The sequence below is a fragment of the Molothrus aeneus genome, chromosome 1 (assembly GCF_037042795.1).
Source record: "Molothrus aeneus isolate 106 chromosome 1, BPBGC_Maene_1.0, whole genome shotgun sequence".
In the NCBI taxonomy this organism is placed as follows: domain Eukaryota; kingdom Metazoa; phylum Chordata; class Aves; order Passeriformes; family Icteridae; genus Molothrus; species Molothrus aeneus.
The window spans coordinates 123379627-123401089 of record NC_089646.1 but is presented as its reverse complement, the minus strand read 5'-3'; the positions used below and the strand labels follow the sequence as shown (position 1 = coordinate 123401089).

Genomic DNA, 21463 nt, shown 5'->3' with positions numbered 1-21463 from the left:
TGGACTGATCAGCTATAGATACACAACAAGGAATAAAGTTAAGACATACATCTCTCTTGTATGTTGAAAGGATTCGGAGTAATTTGTACGGAAACAGCTTGATAAGGGAAGAAAATTCCATGTAAGGAGGTTTAGATAGATGTAGCAGTGCCTCTTAATTTTAATCTATAGATCTTTAGAATGAAGGCAGGGTTCTCAGTGCAGATATTTGTTGTTTCCTCATTTCAGATCACATGTTGCATCTGCAGATTTATTTCTGTTTATAGAAATAAGCATCATAAACGCCTTCTCTTTTCTGTGTAGAAGAAAGGGCACACTGGTAGGGGAAAAAAGTTCTTTGCCTTGCAAAGAGCATTGCAAACAACTTAGACATGACAGCTGTGTTTTGTGCATGCACTGAGTAGGCATGCACAAAAAAGCAAATGGAAAATGCCACAAAACCCAAAAAAACAAAAAGGAAAATGCCACAAAAGATACTGTGAACTATCACATTCAACCTGATGAAAAGTTGCATGGAAAGTCGATTACCTATTAAACAGTGAGGTTTGTTCTGTATATTATGGGTTGAGTAGTAAATACACAATTGTTTTACAAGGCACTTTCCCAGAAAACTCTTCTTCACTTTCACCTCTCAAATTGGAAAGGATTCCATCAGGATGGATCTACATGTGATTATTTATTATTAGACAGAAATCCCTTTTGCCCCAGTTGTCTAAACACTTTCTAAAAACCTCCTACATTTATTCTGATACTGCAGAAGATGTGATGAGTGTCATTTCAGGGGGTAATTTCTTTTCTGCCTCTCTGCCCTCCATTTATTCTGACTACTACTACATGGGCAAGCCAAACTTTCCTGGTGGAAATCTTATTAACAAAAATAATAGGGAAAAAGTCCCAAAACTGAAGAGCAAAAAACACTCTTGCAAGGCATTTGTGTTTAAAAGAAATATCACTCTTGGACAAAAAGCCCAAACATTTCACTACCTGAGTGTCAAACACAGAACACAGAGACCCAGGAAAAGAGCACTAAGGTTCTAATATACCACTTCTTTAAAGATTCTTCTCAACTTGCTGAAAAAACTCATTAATCTAAACCCATTTAATCTATAATACACTATCTTGGTACCAGCTTTTTCTTTCTACTGGCAAAGTCTCCTACCAAAGTCTTTAAAATATATTTACAGGGATAAATTTGCTTTTAAGTTCTGAGAATCCCAAAACTACTAAGCACATGGCTGTTCTTCCTTTAAAACCTGATGGCTAGAAACTCTCAAGAGCAAGATAGTAATTTTTACACAGCATTTTGAAACCATCAGGCAGTATTAAAAAAAGAAACAAAACTAAATAATACAATACCCTGAGCCACAATACAGTTGTGTGAGTAGGTCAGCTGGCTAGAGTTACCATTCCTGCTAATGTACAGCTTTTAACTCAATTTTCTTCCTGTAACATTACTGACTCTACAGTGTCTATCACTATTCCTCCTGCTTACACCCAAAATATTTCTACCATGGACTAAAATCAATTACTTTCACTCACTAATTTCTACAGCCAGTTCTTCATTTGGGTTATGTAGGTGTTTAACACCCTATTACCCTCATTATTTGTAGATGCTTGGACAACTACAACTTTTACAAGGAGATGTCCCTTTCTGTGTTCTATAGCACCTAGAAAAGCATCTGTTTTCTATAGCACCTAGAAAAGCAGTAGTTTGGTTTAGAGATTAGATCTGCAGAGACTTGTCCTCATTCCTCATTGTACTTTTACTTCACCACTTCATTTAGCTACAACCTGCAAGATCAAGCTTCTTGGATTGTACTGGTTACTTTGAGAGCGTTCAGCTGGAGCGCTACCTGCTGATTTCCCTGCTAAAAATCTTCCTTTTGCTTCTATCTTAGGATTTCTCTTCCAGTTTGCTATCTACATAGTGTTGCTTTTACATAATTCAGATAAAACGTGTTGACACAGACCTTGGAACCTGTATTTTGGTGTTTGGTAAATATATCCATTCCATAGATAATAACAGATTGTTAGTTTGCTATGGGACAAAGAAAACTGGGACAGTTGTTTTGAAGGGAGAGTGTCATACAGTAATTATGCTTATTACACATAATTATGCAGTAAACTCTTGATTATCTGTCATTGGCTCATTGATGAAGGGATTAACCAACACTCACCTCAGGTATCAGCTACTGAGTAACAGAAAAATACATTGTCTTTGAACAAGTCTAGTGCTGTTAAAAGCTGTTCTGTTTTTTTACAGGAAACTTATCTGCAGGCTTTCCAAAGTGAATGTACTAAATATGCTCGGGTAGCTTAATTTACATATGTTTTATAACCACCTTTTTTTTCCTTTAACATCTGCATTATCCTACTCTGCCATTACTCCATGCAGTTGAAAGCAAACACACTTGCAGTTTTGCAAGAAAATGCATGCAGCTGTAAGAGGAATAAAAGGAAGGAATCGAAACTTGATGTCTATATTTATATAATTAAGTTGTACTTAGCATAAATTGTTTGACATGCACCTTGAAAGAAATAAGATATAGCCCCCAAATGTGTTTTCTTCTTAATCCTGTCAGATGTGATGCACATATGAATCCTACAAGCATTAATATATTCTGAACTGGGATTTTACATGCAAAATATTTTTTAGCCTCTCTTGATTTGGAATGACATGAAGTGATAATACACTAATACTCACATGAATGCTAGGTAAGACAATGCCTTTTTCCAGTAATTTTTGGAGGCTTTTACTTGGCCCCTAGTTGTACTAATAATACAGAATTTAAATGTGCTTTTATTTTATCTAATGGAAATTGAATAACCTTCTGAAGAAGTATGCAGATGTTTCTGTGCTTCTACTATCTAAGGTAATTTTATTAACAGCTCTGTATGTTTTTCTGTATTGATTAAGTTACTTGGGCTTCAAAAGGGATCATCAAGAAGAACTAAAGAGGCTCCTGAAAATACATTTCTGGCTTATAAGAACTCCACTGTTTAACTTAAAAATAGGGACTGTTTTTATTTTCTAAATGGACAAGATCAAAGAAGATTTTGATAAGTGTAAATCTGAGACTGAACGTTGGCATTATGCCATTCAAATGGCACCTACTTTTTATTTTTCCAACATTTTACACCTGTTCCCACTAAAATAAAATGACACACCTACACACATACTGATAAAGCATTTTTTAAACAGAAATAAACTAAAGGCCCTGCCCAGCTAGACCTGCATGCATATAGAATCTCTAAGTCCCAAACTGGCAAAAGGAATGACTTCGGATGCACATTAGTCCCGAAGCCAAAACAAGAAGCCTTCCTTCAAAACAGCACTACAGCCACCTCAACACCATGCTGCCCACATGTGACTGTCCTGTGAAGAGACTCCCTCTCAGAACTCTTGTCTTTATCTCTGAGAAAAGCATGTGCACAAACAGGGCAACTGCTTACCAACAGTTTCTTCTTTGCTGCATTTATTATCTTCTGCTATTATTAAAATAAGTAAAACCATGCCTTCCCTAACATCTGAAAAAGGCTAATATCTGTAAGATCTATTCATTAGCTGCTATTCATCTAACATAAAAATAAATACCCAGTTATATTGCTACTTTTATTTCATGTAAGGTCCATTCTCCCTCCCTCCTCTCAACTGAATATGCAGAACCTTTTAAAAATGTTGGTAATATTAAAGATTTAGGATTGCATTACTGCTTGTCACCTTAAAAGAAGGAGAAGTATCAGCAGAAAAGTGAAAGAGACAATTTACTAAAAAAAAAGATCCAGGTAAAACAAACATCAATACATTCCTATTGCTTTGACCTTTGGCAGCTGAAAAAAAGTTAATTTCACAACAACCTTTCAGCAAACATATGGCTTCTCCTACAGGCCTCAAATCAGAGCGATGCACAAAAGGATATTATGCAGACTTGGGTTTTAATAAAGACTTCTTTATTTTCTTCCTTATACTCTAATTTTCATAAAATTTATCCTGATTTGGACCCTGCCACTAGACACTCACTGCAGAACAACTTTTCTTTATTCAAGGATGTGTTGTACTTGCAAATAGTCACCCTTTCCATTTATGAAGTCAGTGATTCTTATTGCAGGCAACCCATATTGATTAGAAAAAAAATAAATTTCTTCTGCTGAGGAACAAGGGAATAATGTGGGCACATAAACCATGCTTTGTGTACTAGTTATCATTTTAGTTTTAAATAAATATAATAAAATCCCAGAACATACTCACCTGTTTTGTTTATATCAAGCTCTGATAACTTTAAGGCTAGTTCACTAGAGTTCCCACCCGGAGAGGACACAAGGATGTCATGTAATGCATTTCTTCTACCTGTTCTTCCTGAAGCAATAAAGTCTGCATATGTAGATTCCACATCAGTCATTGCTAACAAATATCCACATAGCAGTACCTGGATGGCAGGAAGAAAAGAAAAACAAAAACCACCACTTAGACCACCAGAAAATCAGATGACTTCATGGATTAGGAATAGAACTAGAAGTTCCCATTACAGGGTAGATTGACACATCTTCTTTTACTGGTTAGCCAGTCTCAAAATTTGGAGAAATTAGAGAAGAAACAGAGTAGAAAGCAAAAACAGCATGTGTATTTTATGCCATCTGTATTCAACAGTATTTTAACCAACTTCATTTTCCATGCTTCATAAAGTGATAGTGAGTACTTTATAAAAGCAATGACCTCAGCAACATAATTCCTTTACAGAGTTGTCTCTGCTTTTAATATTAGCTGAGATGTAGGAGGTAGGCAGGGGGTGGAACAAAGTTCTTTTCTACAAAAAGCAGAGTGTAACGAGTAAGAAAGTACAAATTGATAATGCTTTTGTGTGCAGAACCCTGTGCTCATACACAAGACACTGTTATGTTTTGTATATTTTCTTTCCTGTTAGTATTAGTTTTGGCATTGTATACAGACCTCTTCAGGCTCAACTAATTTATTTTGGTGTGGAAATTTCCCTGATGTACATGCATTACCATAATGGTCCTGAAATGAGGGGAGACATGCTACCAGAGCAAGCAGAATAGCTAAACTAGAATGCAGAGGTTTGAAAGCAGTGCTCTGTAAGCTAGGTATAATCTCAGAACTTCTTTTCATTAGAAAACAATTATTTCTTGTGTCATTATGGAATAATGTGATGATGTGCATTAATGCAAGACCTGACAAAGATACAGGAAATACAATATGCTATTTCAATCTTGGTAGGAGAAAGAATTGCCTCTCTGCTGCAATATATGTTACAGATCTAAGCTAGTAGAATTTTATTTTCCTAGCATATAAAATGTTAAAGAGTATGGGGAGGAGCACTTTCTCTCACTGATCACATTGCTTTTACAGTAGTTTCATGTGTACGTGTCTAGGTTTTCTGCAAAATGCTAGGCAACCATGCTTTCCTCATGTTTTATGTTTCCATGTCATAGGGGAATCAGGGAAGCTTTCTGCTAGAGGAGTACTTTAAAGAGAAGAAACACTGCAGAACTACTCAACCAAAGCAGCTCCCCCACAGTTGTATGCCTCCTTCATTTTAAGCAGAATTTCTCTGGTTCTGCACACTGCAGACAGAGGACATGGCCATGCCAGCAGCAACTCACAGCCGCCTACAGCAAGAGGCTTTAGCTGTTATTACTAAAGTAGCCAAAACTTCATATTGGCATAGAATTGATAAATCTTTTTAATCAGTTCCTACTGCAGGTGCTGGACACTGAAGAAGCTCTTGAAGTCATCACAAACATTAACAGCATCAAAAGGTTCAGCTTTCTCTCTCCAAATAAACAAAAAAAAAACCCCTCATTTTTTATAAACACTTTTTATTTTAAAAATAGATACAAAAAAGACAACAGCCAATCCTTCTCCACCCTCACCTCTGAATAACTTTACAAACCCTGTTCACTCCTCATCTTCATTCCATTCCTCACCTCCCCAAATTCAGTCAGCTGTATGAGGGTGTATATATGATGTGTGTGAGAAGCCAAGAAAAGAGTTCTACACCATATTTTATTTAGTCTAAATATAACTACATCAAGTATCATTGCAAGACTGACTGACTCGAAAAGAAGTTCACTGCTATCAAGCTTTGGTGTCCCATGCCAAACACTGAATGGCTGACAGGCTAATTTTACGATCAACCACTATGATACAGGAAACTGCTTAAAAAAAACCAAACCAACAAAGAAATAAAAACTCCAACAAATCAACAACCAAAAAAAAAACAACCCACAAAACCTAACACCACCACCTAGGGAGGGAAAAGAGGTCAGCATTGACTGAAAGCCTGCCTGACACACATAAAATAGCGCAGTGCCTCTGTTTAATAACATAAGCCTGCACGAGAATGAGACCACGTGCATTTCTTCCTCTGAACTGCCCTCTTATTGAAACACTGCAAGAATATTGAAGCAAGTGAGAAGCCTACCATTTGTTCTTTGCCCAAGGTGCAGACACTGCAATGCCAAATACATCAACCATGTAGTAATGCAGCATGGAACTTGCAAAGGTGAAGGGAAACAATTAGGACAGTTTCTATCAGAAAACAGCACAAGTTTTCAGACTTATCTGACCCATTCACTGAATAGCATTCACCAAAATCAGAGACTAAAAGATTTTAAGCAGAAATCCCTTATATTTGTGCATGCTTTTTATTGCAACTGACTTGTGGAAAAGGAAGTGCAAACCATGAAAGCAATCAATAGTATTACAGGCTTGGATTTCATATCAGTGTAGGACCAGTCCAAAGTTACCGTAGCTATCACCCCCATGAAGACATTAATTTATTTTAGCATAGAAAAAACCACCACAGAGTTGTTTTCTTTTCTTCTTTGAAAGGTGCATATGAGTGCATCAGGCCCAGAATAACTAGAGAAGACCATGACTGAGGTGGAACAAGCTGCAGGGCTGCAAGACTTGCAAAATAACCCAGGTTGTACTCCATGAGAAATTCCCTGGATGTACAAACTGCACTCCACAGCATATTCTGTAAGATTATACTGCTCTTGAAATATTCCATAAAAATGGAGAACATCAGGAGAAATCTCAAGCTTATTTAGTTTCAGCTACAAAACAAGCTATAAAGGCATGGAAAAATGTGCTTGTAGAGAACTTTTTAAATGTTCTTTTCTGTATGCTCAGTATGGGATTACTAACAACATTCTGATCAAAAAATAATGTTATCAAACATACATTTATGACACTCCCAAATTTTCCTGTCTGTGTCTCCTCCAAAATAACAAATACCGTTCTGTTTTGTATTGGCATTATCTTGAGACATTACTGCATAAATATGGAACTACACTGACATCACCCAAGAGCTCCCCTTCCAATGAATGGCTCAGTGCCCAGCAGTTTGTACTTATTCACTGAACCAGTCATTAAGGAATTAAGATTCACTTCAAAAAAATCTTTTTTTCCCCTTCAGTCTCTGTGGAAGGAGTGGAATTTGCTAATAACTCTGTGAAATATAATTTGAATTTCCTAAATAACGGCATTAACAGGTACTCCTGCATTAAAGACAGTCCTGCTAATTCTATGAATATAAATTTTTCAAAAAGTTGCGAAACCAGTACTCTGCTATGTGAAATTAAACTGAAACAAGAGGGCTGCAAACCTCACTGTTTCTGCCAACTGAGCCAGCAAACCGAAGAAAGAAGGTCTAGGAGAATAAGGATTAATGAAACCTGCTGTTGGAAGATTGGATTCCTTAGTAACTCATAAGATACGATCCCATCAGAAATCCCCCCCAGCTGTGCTTTACCTTCCCTCCCATATAGAGTCACTATGCCTGATATGGGTTAGAGTTTGCATTACAGCCCAGAGGATTTTCATACAGCATCTTTTATTTCCTCAGATTCTCAATTTCATAAACATCAAGAAATGTGGGTATCTTAGAATTTTTTCTCTTTCCTCTCCCAACTCCTTCCTCACAAAAAGTTGTGCTGAAAATTATTTACTTAAGAAATTACAGAGGATGAGAATGGTAGAGTTGTTACCTTGGATTTTAGCCAGTCTATCAAGACATGCCTGTATTGTTAATGAATATTCTGTACTGAACTTAAGGGGTAGAGTAAGTATCTAAGGAATGCAGAAGGAGAAAAGGAGGATGCCAAGCACAGGTTCAACAAGGCCAAGTGCTGGGTCCTTAATTTGCACCAGAACAACTCCATGCAATGCTACAGGCTGGAGGAAAAGCAGCTGGAAAGCTTCTCAGTGGAAAAGGACCAGGAGATGCTGGTCAGTATGTCTTGAACATGATCCAGAGAGTGGCCAGGTGGCCAAGAAGGCCAGTGGCATCCTGGCCTGTATCAGAAACATTGTGGCCAGCAGGAGCAGGGCAGTGGTTGTCACCCTGTACTCAGCACTGGTACAGAGGCTGCACCCAAATCCTGTGCTCAGCTCTGGGGCCCTCACTGCAAGGACACTGAGGTGCTGGAGAGTGTCCAGAGAAGGGCAACAGAGCTGGGGCTGAGTCTGGAGCACTCCTGTGAGGAGTGGCTGAGGGAGCTGGGGGTGCTTAGCCTGGTGAAAAGGAGGCTCAGGACAGATTTTATCACTCTAAACTGCCTGAAAGGAGGATGTAGCCAGGCAGGGGTCGGTCTCTTCTCCCAAGTAACAAGTGACAGGATGAGAGGAAATGGTATCAAGTTGCACCAGGGGCAGTTTAGATTGGACATTAGGAATACTTTTTTCACTGAAAGAGTGGCCAGATTTGGAACAGGCTGTCTGGGGAAGTGGTCAATCACCATCCCTGGAAAAGTTCAAAAGATGCATAGATGTGTCACTTAGGGCCATGTCTTAGTGTTGAACATGGTGATGTTTGGTGAATGGTTGGACTTGATGATCTTAGAGGCCTTTTCCAATCTTAATGATTCTATGATGAGAACATTATAATTTAACAGGTACAGAAAGGATCAGTATTTGTGTTTTCAGAAATTTACCAGAATATTCCTTTAACTCCACAATCAATTTATGTTAAATTTTCCATTTCCCCCCTATATATAGCAAATGTTATCCCACAAGTCTCAGAAGATAACAGTCAAATCTCTGTAACTGAAAAAATAAAATCTTAAAAAGTTACTGATGAGTTCACAAACGTAATCCAAATTTGACTGTGTTCTATAATCATTCAGTGAAACCCAGTATTACACAGTGCCACTGTTTTCAAGGGTTTGGGAGGAAAAGTACAGAAATTATGTGGTATACCAGCATGAATTAAAAATCAGTGTCTCTACTGCTTATGGGCTAGAGGTACCCAGGGTTGTTGAACTTAAGTCTGTTTAAGGGACTAGATACCTAAAAGAAGCCCAAGTGAATGTGAAGTACCTGTGCTAACTGGTTTCATTATTATTTCAAAAGGAAGACAGAACAAGAGCAGGCACTTGACATACATACAGCTTGTCTATGAATTTGGCACATCTGCTGGCAAGCACCAGAGAGCTGCCATTTTCTTGGCAAACCTGCAGTGTAAGGCTAAGAGGTAAATCCTTCAATGCTCCCGCTCTTTCTCCATCAATGCTTAATGGCAGCATCAAATAAAAGATTTTCAAATAAATCTCTCCCAGGCTTTGGCTGCTAAATGTTGTATCACGATCAGCACATTATTTAAATGTAATTATCTATATTCAGCTTTCACAAGGGAACAAAAAAAAAAGAAAAAAAAAAGGAGAATTTGTCATTTAATAGCATGTCTGATTTAGAGAAGATGTATAATTATGCTTTTAAAATAAATTTTGGTTCCAAATCTAGCCTAAGAGACAGGGCTAGCGGGCTCTTTCCAATGAGGATCCAGGCCTATTCCACAGCAATCTGTAGCTAGATTTCTACCTTATGCATGGTCTTCTAAGCTGAAAGCAATATCAGAGGAACAATTTAACAAAAGCATTTTTCTTCCACAGAGGTTCTATCGTGTTATACAACAATGTGTTTTTGCACACACAGATGAACAGAGAAATAGAATTAACTCCTGAAAGCAAATGAAAGAAAATATTAATAACAATGCAAGATACAAAGCTGGGCAGTATTTCAATCTGCACTTTGAAAATCACTCATGTAGTTTTTTTCTGTCTGATGTTTCTGAAGTGACCAGCTCCTTGAAACAGTAATGCAGAACAGGTCACTTGCATTTGACAATTAGCATACTTTTAGGGTGCACATGCTATACATAGCCATCCTAGTACTACTAAGATCTTAACAGAAATTAACAGGCAATTCAACTAGTTAAACAATAAAACAGAACTAAGAAAATCAACACTTGAGATTTTATTCAGAAAAAAACCCCAAAAACTTGTTTAAATCTGCATAAAAAAGCACTATGAAGTGAGATATCCTTCAGCTCACAACCTATACAGGCAGATCATTCACAAAGACAGTTAATAGGTTCTCCTTTTGTGTTATCTAAATTGCAGTTTTCCTAAAGAGACATACAGAACTAAAAGCCAAATAGTTACAGTTCTTACCATGTCCTTGCCCAAGCAAATTTCATTACGCCCAAGACCATAAGAATTTGGTCTATCATCCACCACTTTTGTGAGTTCACAGATTTAGTTTTAGCTTCCAGTGTTCCATGAAACTGGGCAGTGGAATAGCAGCAGCAAATTAAAAAAAAAAAAAAAGGCAAAAAAAAAAGCAAAAAAAAAAGCAAACATAACCAATAAAACAATACTACAAGGACCTCAAGGACCTTAGTTCTCTGGAAAGATACAGCGCAGAGATCATTGATGGTTCAGGAAGTAATTAAAAAATAACAACAGATGTTTTGATATTTTGAAATTAACACCCTATGGAAGAAACTAATCACAAAATTTAAATATCTACATAGGGACACTATGTTAGGGAGCAGAAGAGGATGACCTAGAATCTACCATCACTGTTCACTGCCTAACCTAAAGAACATTAATGGCAGGCAATGTGTTTGTGAGGAAAGGCATCCACTGCTGTGTGACTTTTTACTTGCAACTTGTGAATGAACCTCTTGGCTTCAGAAGGGAAGGAGCAGAGTGGTTTCAGGACACTCTGATACTCTCTATGAACAACTAAATCCATTGCAAGCACCTTATAATCACAGAGATAAAGGACTCAAAAACCAGGTGAGAGCATTTCAGCTCCTCACGCGACACACACCCGGCAGCCCTGCTGAGCATTCACACATCCATCTGAGCTGAAAGGAGGTCCATGTTTTAAGGTTCTGGGAGGATGCAGGAGGCCAGGTATGCAGCACCTTAGAATGCTGTGCTGCTCTGAACCAAGGAACACAGGCAGAAGAACACTACACTGAACAAATACAGTGTTCAAAAGGACTGTTTTCAGCCTTTGGAGAAAGCCTGTCTATTGGGGTCTTTATATGGCAATTCAGAAGCACTTAACAGTTAGATGAAATAATAATTTTTGTCATGAAGACTATGACACAAAAATCACCCCTCAACAATAAAAACGGGCTCTTCCTCAACTGCTGGGTTACTGGAAAAGACCAGTCTACTGAGAACCCATAACTGACTGGCAGCTTGGAAACACTCTGTGCAGAAAAGACAAGAATTGCTGTAGAAATGTGAAGTTGATGTCTGCTCAGGATCAGGATGTTTAGTAGGGGGGATGGGGATTAGGGGGGAGGGAAATTTGTGTGGGCTTTGCTCATGAAGCTCCTAACCTTGCCTTTAATTCAGGATTCGTGCTGTAATCAAGTTTATTCTCTCAGACACTTCTGTCAGTAGTGCCAGCATTCACAGCCAGTAATTTAAAGGTATTGATCAACACAGGTCTCATTAGGTGAGACTCTGTTCCTTAGAGAACTTGATATAAGCACTGCAGTGACTATTTTTGTCTCCTTTAGTCACTCCTACATACAACAGGCTGTATACAGCTTCATAGGGAAAAAACTCCCAAAACGTTGAACAGTCATCATCAGTAACCTGCAAATATTTTGAGCCAAAGTGCTGTGAGCCACTGTCTTCCTTAAGGACAACTTTCCACTTAAAAAAACAAAAACACAGGTTTAGCAAACTTTTAACTGAAGCTCTGATAGCAAGATAATTCTGTGAATTACCCACAGGCAGGTATGAGCCTTCCAATCAATGGTGGCTTCCAATATAAGCAGTGATGTGGAAGACACTAAAAAAAGGGTCTTCTAGGGACAGATTTCCAATTTTTGGCAGAAGTTTAATGCTGTGGGAAGGGGCTAAGAATGAGATCTTTAGACCATGCGAACTGCATTTGTTCAGCCTTGAGGAAAGGTTTTAGGGGACACCTTATCACCATCTTTCAACATCTAAGGGGTGGCTAGAAACAAAATGGAGACTCCCTTTTTACAAGTCCCATGGAAAAGATGAGGGGTGATGAGTACAAGTTACTACTGGAGAGATTCCAGTTGGACACAAGAGGAACATTATTCACAATCAGAACACTCATCCATTGGCATAACTCTCCAGGGCAGTGGTGGATTCCCTAGTATTTGACACCTATAAGATTCAGCTGAACAGGCGGCTGGGCCATCTTGTCTACAGATGCTTTTGCCAAGAGAGGTTGGACTAGAAGATCCTTGAAGTCCCCTTCAAACCTGGTATCATATGATTCTGTGAATCCTAACTCTAGATGCCCTAAAAGGATTGTGGTCCATTGAATTTTTTAATTCAGCATCCATAAAATGCTTATCCATGTAAGAGCTATTTCTCTCACTATCTCTCTTTTTTTACTTTGCAGTTATACATTTTGTTAGATATTACTTAACTAGTACTATGGCTTTTGAGGTCAAAACAATAACACCAACATGACCCCCCCAAAAAAAACCTCAAAAAACCCCCAACAAAACAAAACAAAATCCAAACAAACAAAAGGGAAAGCCTTCATTCTCATTAAAAAATAAAAAACAAACAAAAAAAAACCAAACCACACAACCAAAAAATTCAACAAACAAAAAAGAAGTGGCATAAAGACTGTATGCAGTACATTGTGGTGCACTTTTCCATTCAAATGGGAACCAGCTCTGTTTTCCAAAACATAGTTCCATAGCACAAGGCAGCCTCCATTTCTTTATAAGGGCTCAAATACTCAGATGAACTATAGATTGGAATGGCTAAATATGCCTTAGTAATTCATTACAATTGTTGCAATTCCTAACAGCAAACCATGAAACTAACATGAAGATTCATGCTCCTTTGTCACAAGCCAAGAAATGCAGCCCATTTCTTCTACATTAACATATGCCCAATCTGGTAAAATACTTTGCTATGCAAAATAAAGCTGTGTTATGCAAAGTGTAAGAGCTTGCTCTTCATTGTTTTAAAATATCAGTAAAGGTAATGGCTAGCAAGAAGATATTAATGAGCACTGCCAGGACTTATCTATGCATGTGCTGGGCTAGGGGAATATGATGGCATTGTAAGAACACCATAAGGATGTGAAAGAATCAGATTTCAGGTGGGGAGGTACGATCCTGACAGGGTAGTCCATCTGCAGAACAAGACTAGACATGAAGAAAAAAGTATTTGGAGGTGGGGAGGAAGCAGCAATCACCTTAGATAATTAGAGTTCAGTTAGAAAAACCAGTTTACAACCAAAAAGGAAGACTGTGGTGGACTCTTCCATCTGCCCTACCAAACAGCTACCAGTGGGATAACTTGACTCAGGGACTTGACACAGGGCCACTGATTTGAATGCAGGGCTTGGCTCCCCCATTGCAATGGGTCGCTCCCATCCCCAAGTTAGCTGAAGTTTGCATTTTGTGATGCTCAGCACTCTGTCAGTTTGACTGATATGTTTACAGCATCTACAACAGCTGTCTGCAGGTAACAAAGCCTTTGAAAGGGAAAGCATGCAGTTAGAACAGCAAGAAGAAAATGTCTAGATAACAATATCATGACAGCATTTATAACTTAGCATTTATAACAGGAGGATGCTCCAGCATTTTCACAAGGTTCCTTCCACACCTATTTGCTAGGATTCTTCAATCTTTCAGTACAATGGTGTAGTCTGGCCATCAAATATTCAAGCTATCTAAATGCTCTAGAGTTAAGTTGTCCTTAAACTCTTCCTTATTATTAAAACAAACAGCTGTTCCCCCTCCAAGGCACTTTTTCTCAAATCTTTAGGGTAATGTAAGCTACTAAACAGAAGCAGCATTTGTTGTATTACATATCTTTTCAGCAATTTCTGGTGAAATAGCTCAACTGTTTGCATGTGATTACCTTTTAAAATCATGCAGTCATGACTCATCAAGAAAGTATGTGTTGCAGCATCCAGAACAGAAAAGCTTGAGCTTATTACTGTTTCTTTTCGGGCAGTGGCAAATACTGTACTGAAAGGAAAGGATTTGCCTTTTTTTGATAGCAAGATCAACCACAACCATGTACTTCTAAATATTAAATATTGGTTCCTATTTGCTTTTAATAAAATCAATTACCTCTCAAAAAAAAAATAAAGCTGCTATAGGATGATTTGCTTCTGTGAAGATCTCACATTTCACGTGCAAGCTTGGAGTTTCCAAAAATATACCCAATGACATCACATTTTTCAGTATTTGCAAAGATAAATACCACTGGGCTAGCCTGAAGACCTGTGAACACGAGACATCTAAAGTATATTTTCAATGCCTGGAAGAGAAAAAAAAAAGATGGAAAAGGCAATTTATAAAATACTGATTAATGTTTTGTGGCACAAAGACATTCACATTCCTGGTTTATCTGGTCAGCTTTTTGATTTGTTAATAACCAATTGCCTTTCCCATCCTTTTTTTTGTCCTGTGGAAGGCATTTTAAAACCTACTTTACATTTGAATTAGTTTTCTCAGCCATCAGACTTTCTGCCTTTTAATTACTATCTAGAAGCTGCAAAAAAAAAAAAAAGCAAACAGTTTGGCTAACAGCATTTCAGTTTTTTTAACTTAAAAGCAGTTCAATATATTATACCTCACAAAACAGATTCACATTTTATATTGTATATCATTTTACTTTGGTTTCTCCTATTCTCAGCCTTACATTTTTCAAGGTTTCCATCATTTTTGCATTCTGTTCCCATGTGTACACTGACTACTTTAGAGACTAAGGACTGCCTGGCTCTGTTGCTATGCAACAGCATAGCCTACTTAGGGCTTCCTGAAATAATTGTCTCAAATGTGCTTTTTTTAGACTTGTTTCCAGCAGGAATACTTTACAGATTCTTTATAATGGACCACTGATATTACCACAATGTTAGATAGTGGTCAGCTGGGAAGTACTGGTAGATACTTAAGATTAAAACAAAGAATATTATTGCTTGCAAAATTCTGGACATACCTGCTGCATTTTCACAGAGAGGTAAATATCAAAAATATCCCTATATTTTTGCCAGATGTTATTCCTGTGTATGAGAGCCATATATTTATCAGAGGGAAAAAATTCTTAATTGTTCTTTGTTTTATTTTACTTCATTTAAGGGAAAAAAAAAGTTCTCTATGTAGAGTATGTCACCCACTACTCAGGAAAAATGAACCCTCTTTATACAGAGTCTAATATAAAGTTAATCATCTCAACAGAATGAACACATATGCAAATACTCTATTGCAATTTATTATCAAATAAGTTGATGTCATAATTCTTTAGGACAAGGTTCCAAATTTTTAAAATCACATTATGGATGCCAAAAATCGGATCTGCCTTTGCTTTTTGATGTATCTTCAAGCAGCCCCTGAGAAACTGTCCTGTGAAACCTTCAATCTTTCCAGCCTTCAAAAGCATTTTTCTTGTTACAACCTTCTAGTGCTCCTGCTTCAAGAGTGGAAAAATATGTTCTGTTTTCTTATAGCTGGCATAATTGGGAATCTAAGGTTAATTAATTTCTGTAAAAAAACATAGAGCAATATAAATACAAGTCTCTTAAAAACATCATTGATTAATTCCAGAGGGCCAAACGTCTTACAATACACCAGGCTGAGGGATCAAAGCAAGGAGGTTTAACAGTCCAGAATATTTTAATGAAAGGAAATATTTTACCTCTTATTCTTTTTTCTCTCTTGTTCACCTTAGCATGTTCAGCAGCAGTTGCATCTACAGAGAGCAGCGTGTCAGTCCAGAATTGTGATAAAGATGTTTGTCAGAGACAGAGAAAATAGGAGCAAGGTTTAAATTAAGGTCCCTGCAGAGGCAAGTCCACCTGCAGCCTTTTAAAGGAAGAGGGGGAAGAGAGCAGCAATTTCATACTATTTGCAAGATCCTAAGTCTTAAAGATGACTTTTTCTTAAACAGAGTGGACGGTTTCTCAAAACCAAATGCAGGAGGTGGCATAAAGGGGTAATTTTCCATATTCATTAGCATAACCACATACATGCATAATAGCCAAGCTATCCAAGAATATGAGTCAGCAAGGTTCAGTGAGTGGGACTCTCCCAGACTTCAAGGCTCTGTTCTTTAAAACCACATAAGCAGTACAGCTCAGACTCATATCTGTAACAATACTGTTTTAAAAGATAAGATAGCAAGACCTGAAGCGCAGCAACACTTGGAAGGATCTCCTTTGTGGCAAATAACCAGTTTGAAACCTCAAAAATGACCCAGAATCGGGTGGAGGAGAAGAAAGCATTAATAAAGACGCTATAATGGTGAAATCTGTTGTTATTATGTGCAGTTTGTATTTTATACTTTGCAGTATTTATGGGCATTTCAAAGATAGGCCAAATAATTTCTAACCTAGACAAAAGAAATCCCTTATATTTACCACAATATGCTTGAAGATAGGAACCTTAGCAGCCTTTTTTGCATGTCCATGTTTAAAAAAGAATTTAATTAAACAAAGAGGAAAAAAGTGAAACTACGTCTCTTGCCAAATAATCCTTTGTCACCTAGGATCATTTTGTACACTTTGTATTGAAAACTATGCAATAAAACTATGCACTATAGAGTACTTTTCTGATAAGTTTCCATGTGCTGGAACTAGATAGAACCTAAAAAAAATTAATTATTGGCTTGCATAGACTAATATTTAATTAGCAATTGTGCTGCATTACATAATCTGTCCATGACACTCAGATTTAAGATGCATCTCTAGAGGCAAACCCAGGTACCCTGACAAACACAATACCCAGCCACAATCGAGGAACATAAAAGTTCTGCAAACCACAGCTGCTTAGAATCATTGTTACAGCTTTGAACCTGATGGTCAAATATTTCTCTTTGCCCCAATTTCAAGTGAAATTAAAGCTCAAATACTTAACTCATAGTCATCTAATGTCCCAGTTCTTCATCTACAAAAAGAAAATGCCAATCTGGGCAATTTACAAGGCAGTGATGGAAGCATATAAACAAAGTAGAATTTTCTGGACTCTCACACAGCTCATTGATTTCAGCCAACTCTAACAAATTGCTCAATAACTTTAAAAGATGGCCTATTAAAAACCACATACAGTAGACATTTTATATTCATGCCAAGAAAAGTTATCCAACTAAACACATATTTCCTGCAGCTCAATTTCTGCCTTGAAACTCTCCCTTTCACAGAAGTTGCTGGCCACTAAGAAATGTTAGAAAAGCCTAAGAAGAATCTGAACATTCAGTTCCTGACATATGCATAAACTCAATAAAATATAATAAAGTGTAAGCCATATTTTCTGGTTATGAGCATAAACATACAGGTATAAGCAGAAACAGAAGAACTTACAGAACCCCTTACAAAATTCCTGAGAGGAATTCATGTTGTCAGACTACACAAATCCATCTGTATTTGAACAGCTTACTTGAGCTTCAGGGCCATGTAAATTGCAGATTTCCTCCTTTTTACTACCTGCTGGTGGATAATGAAACGAAGTACCAGCTGTCTGCTTACAGTAAGAATGCATATGTGGGCAGAATACTTCTTAAGACTTCCAATTCTTAAATCCTGGCACAGGGAAAAACCCTTCCAGATCAAGAAGCACCCACAGATGTGAATTCCTGGATACCATATTGCCCATAAAAGGCAAGCTGCAGGTATAAATTCAGAGGAAGAAGGTAAAAATATAAAAAATGTTGCTCAAAATCAGAGGCAATGAAATCCACATCTCATAGTCACTAAGGAAGTGTCTTGTTTGAGTAAAGCTAGACTTTAGCACTAAAGAGAATAAAATAATTAAGTAATTGGGAGACAATGAAAAGACATATGGGCAGAGCACAGTAAAAAAGTGCATGAAAACAAACCCAAATAGAGTCTCAGACTGACAAGGAAGAAAATCAACTTGAAGTGTCTCCTGACAGAGATGAGACTGATTTTTATTTATTTTATAGTTGTCATTCCTACTGGCAAAAATCTTGGGATGCTGACAGCTATCTCTAAGCCTCTATCCCATCCCAAGTACAGCTATCCACCTTTATACCTAGAAAACCATGAAGGACCATAACACCAGAGAAAACTGGTAGAAGCCAGTAATGTTCCCATGCAACAGTTTGAGTGTTCAGGGTTAGAGAGCTTTGAATATGACTTTATCTACCCATGTAAATATATGTAGGTATACCTGCTGAGATGGGCATCGTTAAATATTCACTCCATCTGCATAACTACCTTCATCTAGACATATATAGCAGTACAGTCTGTAAGCTTAGTAGATTTTCCATAAACTGTAAGAGAACTGCCTTACATCCCAAACCTTTGTCTATTTATTTGTGAAATAATTAGCTTTAAAGAACCACTTGTGGGTTGACCTTGGCTGATGTTCACCCTGCTCTCTCATTCCACCTCCACAGGGGGACAAGGGAGATGATGGTAAGATGAAAGAGTAAAGAACCAGTGGGTTGAGATAGAAACAGGGAGATATTGTAGTAATTATAAGCAAAACACTAGCAAAACAGACTCAACCTGGGGAAAACTAACTTACTGCCAATTAAAACAGTTTGGATAATAGAATCAAAGACAAGTTAAACCAACACCTTCCCTCCACATCAGTCCCCTAGCTGCCCTCATACCCCTGTGCCAAGGCTCAGCTTTACTTCTGTAGTTTCTGACTGCTCTAGGCTTCCCCAGCACCCAGCAGCAGCCCAAGGGGACAGGAATGGAATGTGCAGTTACATCACTCCCTAACAGTTGATGGTCCTGCTGCTCCTTCCTCCCCACACTCTTCCCCTGCTCCAGCGCTTTTCCTCTGCTCCAACATGGTCCTTCCCAAGGGCTGTTCCCACAGGCTCCAGTGTGGGCTGGAGCTCTTTCAGGAAAAAACAGGGAGCTCTGGTGGGGCACACACTGGCAGGCAAATACCTACTTCTTTATCTACTCCACCGTGGTCTCTTCCAGGGGCCTGGAGCAACACATCCACTTCCTCCTTTTCCTGCAACCTTTGTATTCCCTGTGCTGTGTCTCACTATCTTTATTTCTCCTCTACCTGTGTGTTTAGGTTTTTTTTATTCCCTTGCTTAAATATGTTTTCACAGAGACACCACTGTCCTGGTTGAGGGGTTCAGCTGTATCCTGCAGTAAATCCATGGAGCAGACTTGATCTGTGTCTAGCAAGGGACAACCCTTTCCCCACAGAGGCTGCCCTAAGGCACCTCACCACCAACACCTACCCAACAACAAAATTCCTGTCCTTTAGAAGATACTCAGTGGCTATAAATGACCATAAGTACTTACTGTGTTTTCCAGTGTCTTCCTTAAACTCCACTAACTGCTGAGACTGCCCTCCTGTCACTTTCCTTCACTTAAGACTTAGAAATCACAACCATGTAAGGATCTCACCCTGGTATCCCACAACTGATAGGAGGTAGCCTCTTTCCAAGCACAGGCTATGTGGATGAGCACATTAACACCATGAAAGATAGTCACTAAGGCACTATTCTCTAGTCACCAGCTTCTACCATCACAGACCAAGAGAACCTCAGTGCTCATGATCACTGTAGCTGGGACTTTTATAGCACCAGAATCGATGTGTTTTTCCCCAAGACTGTAGCCCTGTTTTACATGAGAGAGGACAATGAATCTTTTCTGTTATTTTAAATAATATTAATACAAGATTAACTTTGACATTTTAAGGTTTCTGTACCAAGAAAGGTAAGAGAGGAGTATATACCAGCTTTTCAAACTTAACAGCTACTTCCAAGAAAGCATTCACTATAGAAAGTAAATGACAAGTTTTTTTTCAATATCACACCATATTATTCAATTGAACTAATGCTTCTCAGAAGAGCCAGAAGTGCCAAGAATGCAAACACACTGCAAGAAGCAACATGTTTGTTTTTGGGTCTACTCTAAGCATTGATTAGCTTGTTCATAAAGTAAACATTCCAAAAGAACAATAGGTAAAAAGACAATACTTGCCCATATGCCAAGTTTGCATAAATAATTAGAGTATATAGAGACTCATATTCTCAGTTTCAGGTGACCAACATGGGGCACTACAAAAAACCTTATGATTCAGAAATTTGTATGAACTAATCTTTATAAAGTATTTAGGGTTAAGTAGTGAAATAAACTACCAAATGCAAGCTCTTTTATCACTTCTAAAAATTTGACTCAATGTAATGTTGAAATGTAGGACACCACCCATGAAATTTGAAGATAAAATGCAAATTTCAAGACCAAACACTGATGAAAAGAAAACCCCACTTAGATTTCAGCTCAGTCGGAAGTTCATTCAGACGGTAAAAAACATTAAGGGCAGAAATACAGAGGGGCAGAAGAGAGAAGGCAAAGACCCTTTTTTTCCTCCTCCTAATCAATTAATGCCCACATTTTCTAACCTGCCTATTTACACCAGGATTAAAAGCTTCACTGAACATATACTCCACAGGTATTCTTTAGGTAAGAAAATTTTAACTTTTAGTGCAATACATTTGAAATTTGCTATCTCAACCACCAAGAATTATCTTTTCTACCCTGCCCTTTAACAAAATTTTCCATTGCTACTACATACCTTTTACCTACAGCCTCCTCATGATCCAAGAGAAACACTGCCAGTATTTTCAAACAAATAGCACTGATATTTGCACAGCAGATAACATTCCATATTTGTTTTCATCTGACTCCAATGAATTCAGAGCCAAGATAAAAATGGAAAGGCGATGTATCTTCAGTTCAGAAAAGCTTTTCAGCAGTCTGAATGAAAGAACATTCTGGTAAGACACATCTCTTAACTATACCATGCTCAGCCTCAAAGTCTTTTGAATCTTTCTGCACAAAATGCTTCTACCCCCCCTTAATAATTTGCTTGTTAACACTTTGTCGGGAATATCTTTAAATACAAGTTTCAGAACCAAGCAATACTTTCTTCCTTTTGTATTTTGCCCCTCATCTTGCTCAACTCCCTGTAAAGGTTATTCAAACATGAGCACTCAAATATTAAAATCAACTAAATTACAAAAACCATTTATCTAGTGAATTATGAAATATAAAAATTTAAACATGCAAAGCACTGAAAGGAAAAAAAAAAAATCAAGAATCTGGAAGGCTAACTGCAATAGAAAACTATTTCCCCAGGGATAACTTTTGGATGAAGACTCACAAACTCTGGGTGCTACATTC

At 37.8% G+C, this 21463-nt stretch overlaps 1 protein-coding gene across 1 annotated transcript in view; it reads right to left on the bottom strand.

Moving 5' to 3' along the window:
• The window catches only part of PKIA (cAMP-dependent protein kinase inhibitor alpha), a 43821-nt gene that overhangs the window by 3181 nt on the left and 19177 nt on the right, over positions 1 to 21463 (bottom strand). Inside the window, exon 2 of the mRNA XM_066564103.1 lies at positions 4250 to 4427. Coding sequence (XP_066420200.1) covers positions 4250 to 4400 — 151 coding nt within the window. The 5' untranslated portion in view covers positions 4401 to 4427. The remainder of the gene's footprint in view (positions 1 to 4249; positions 4428 to 21463) is intronic.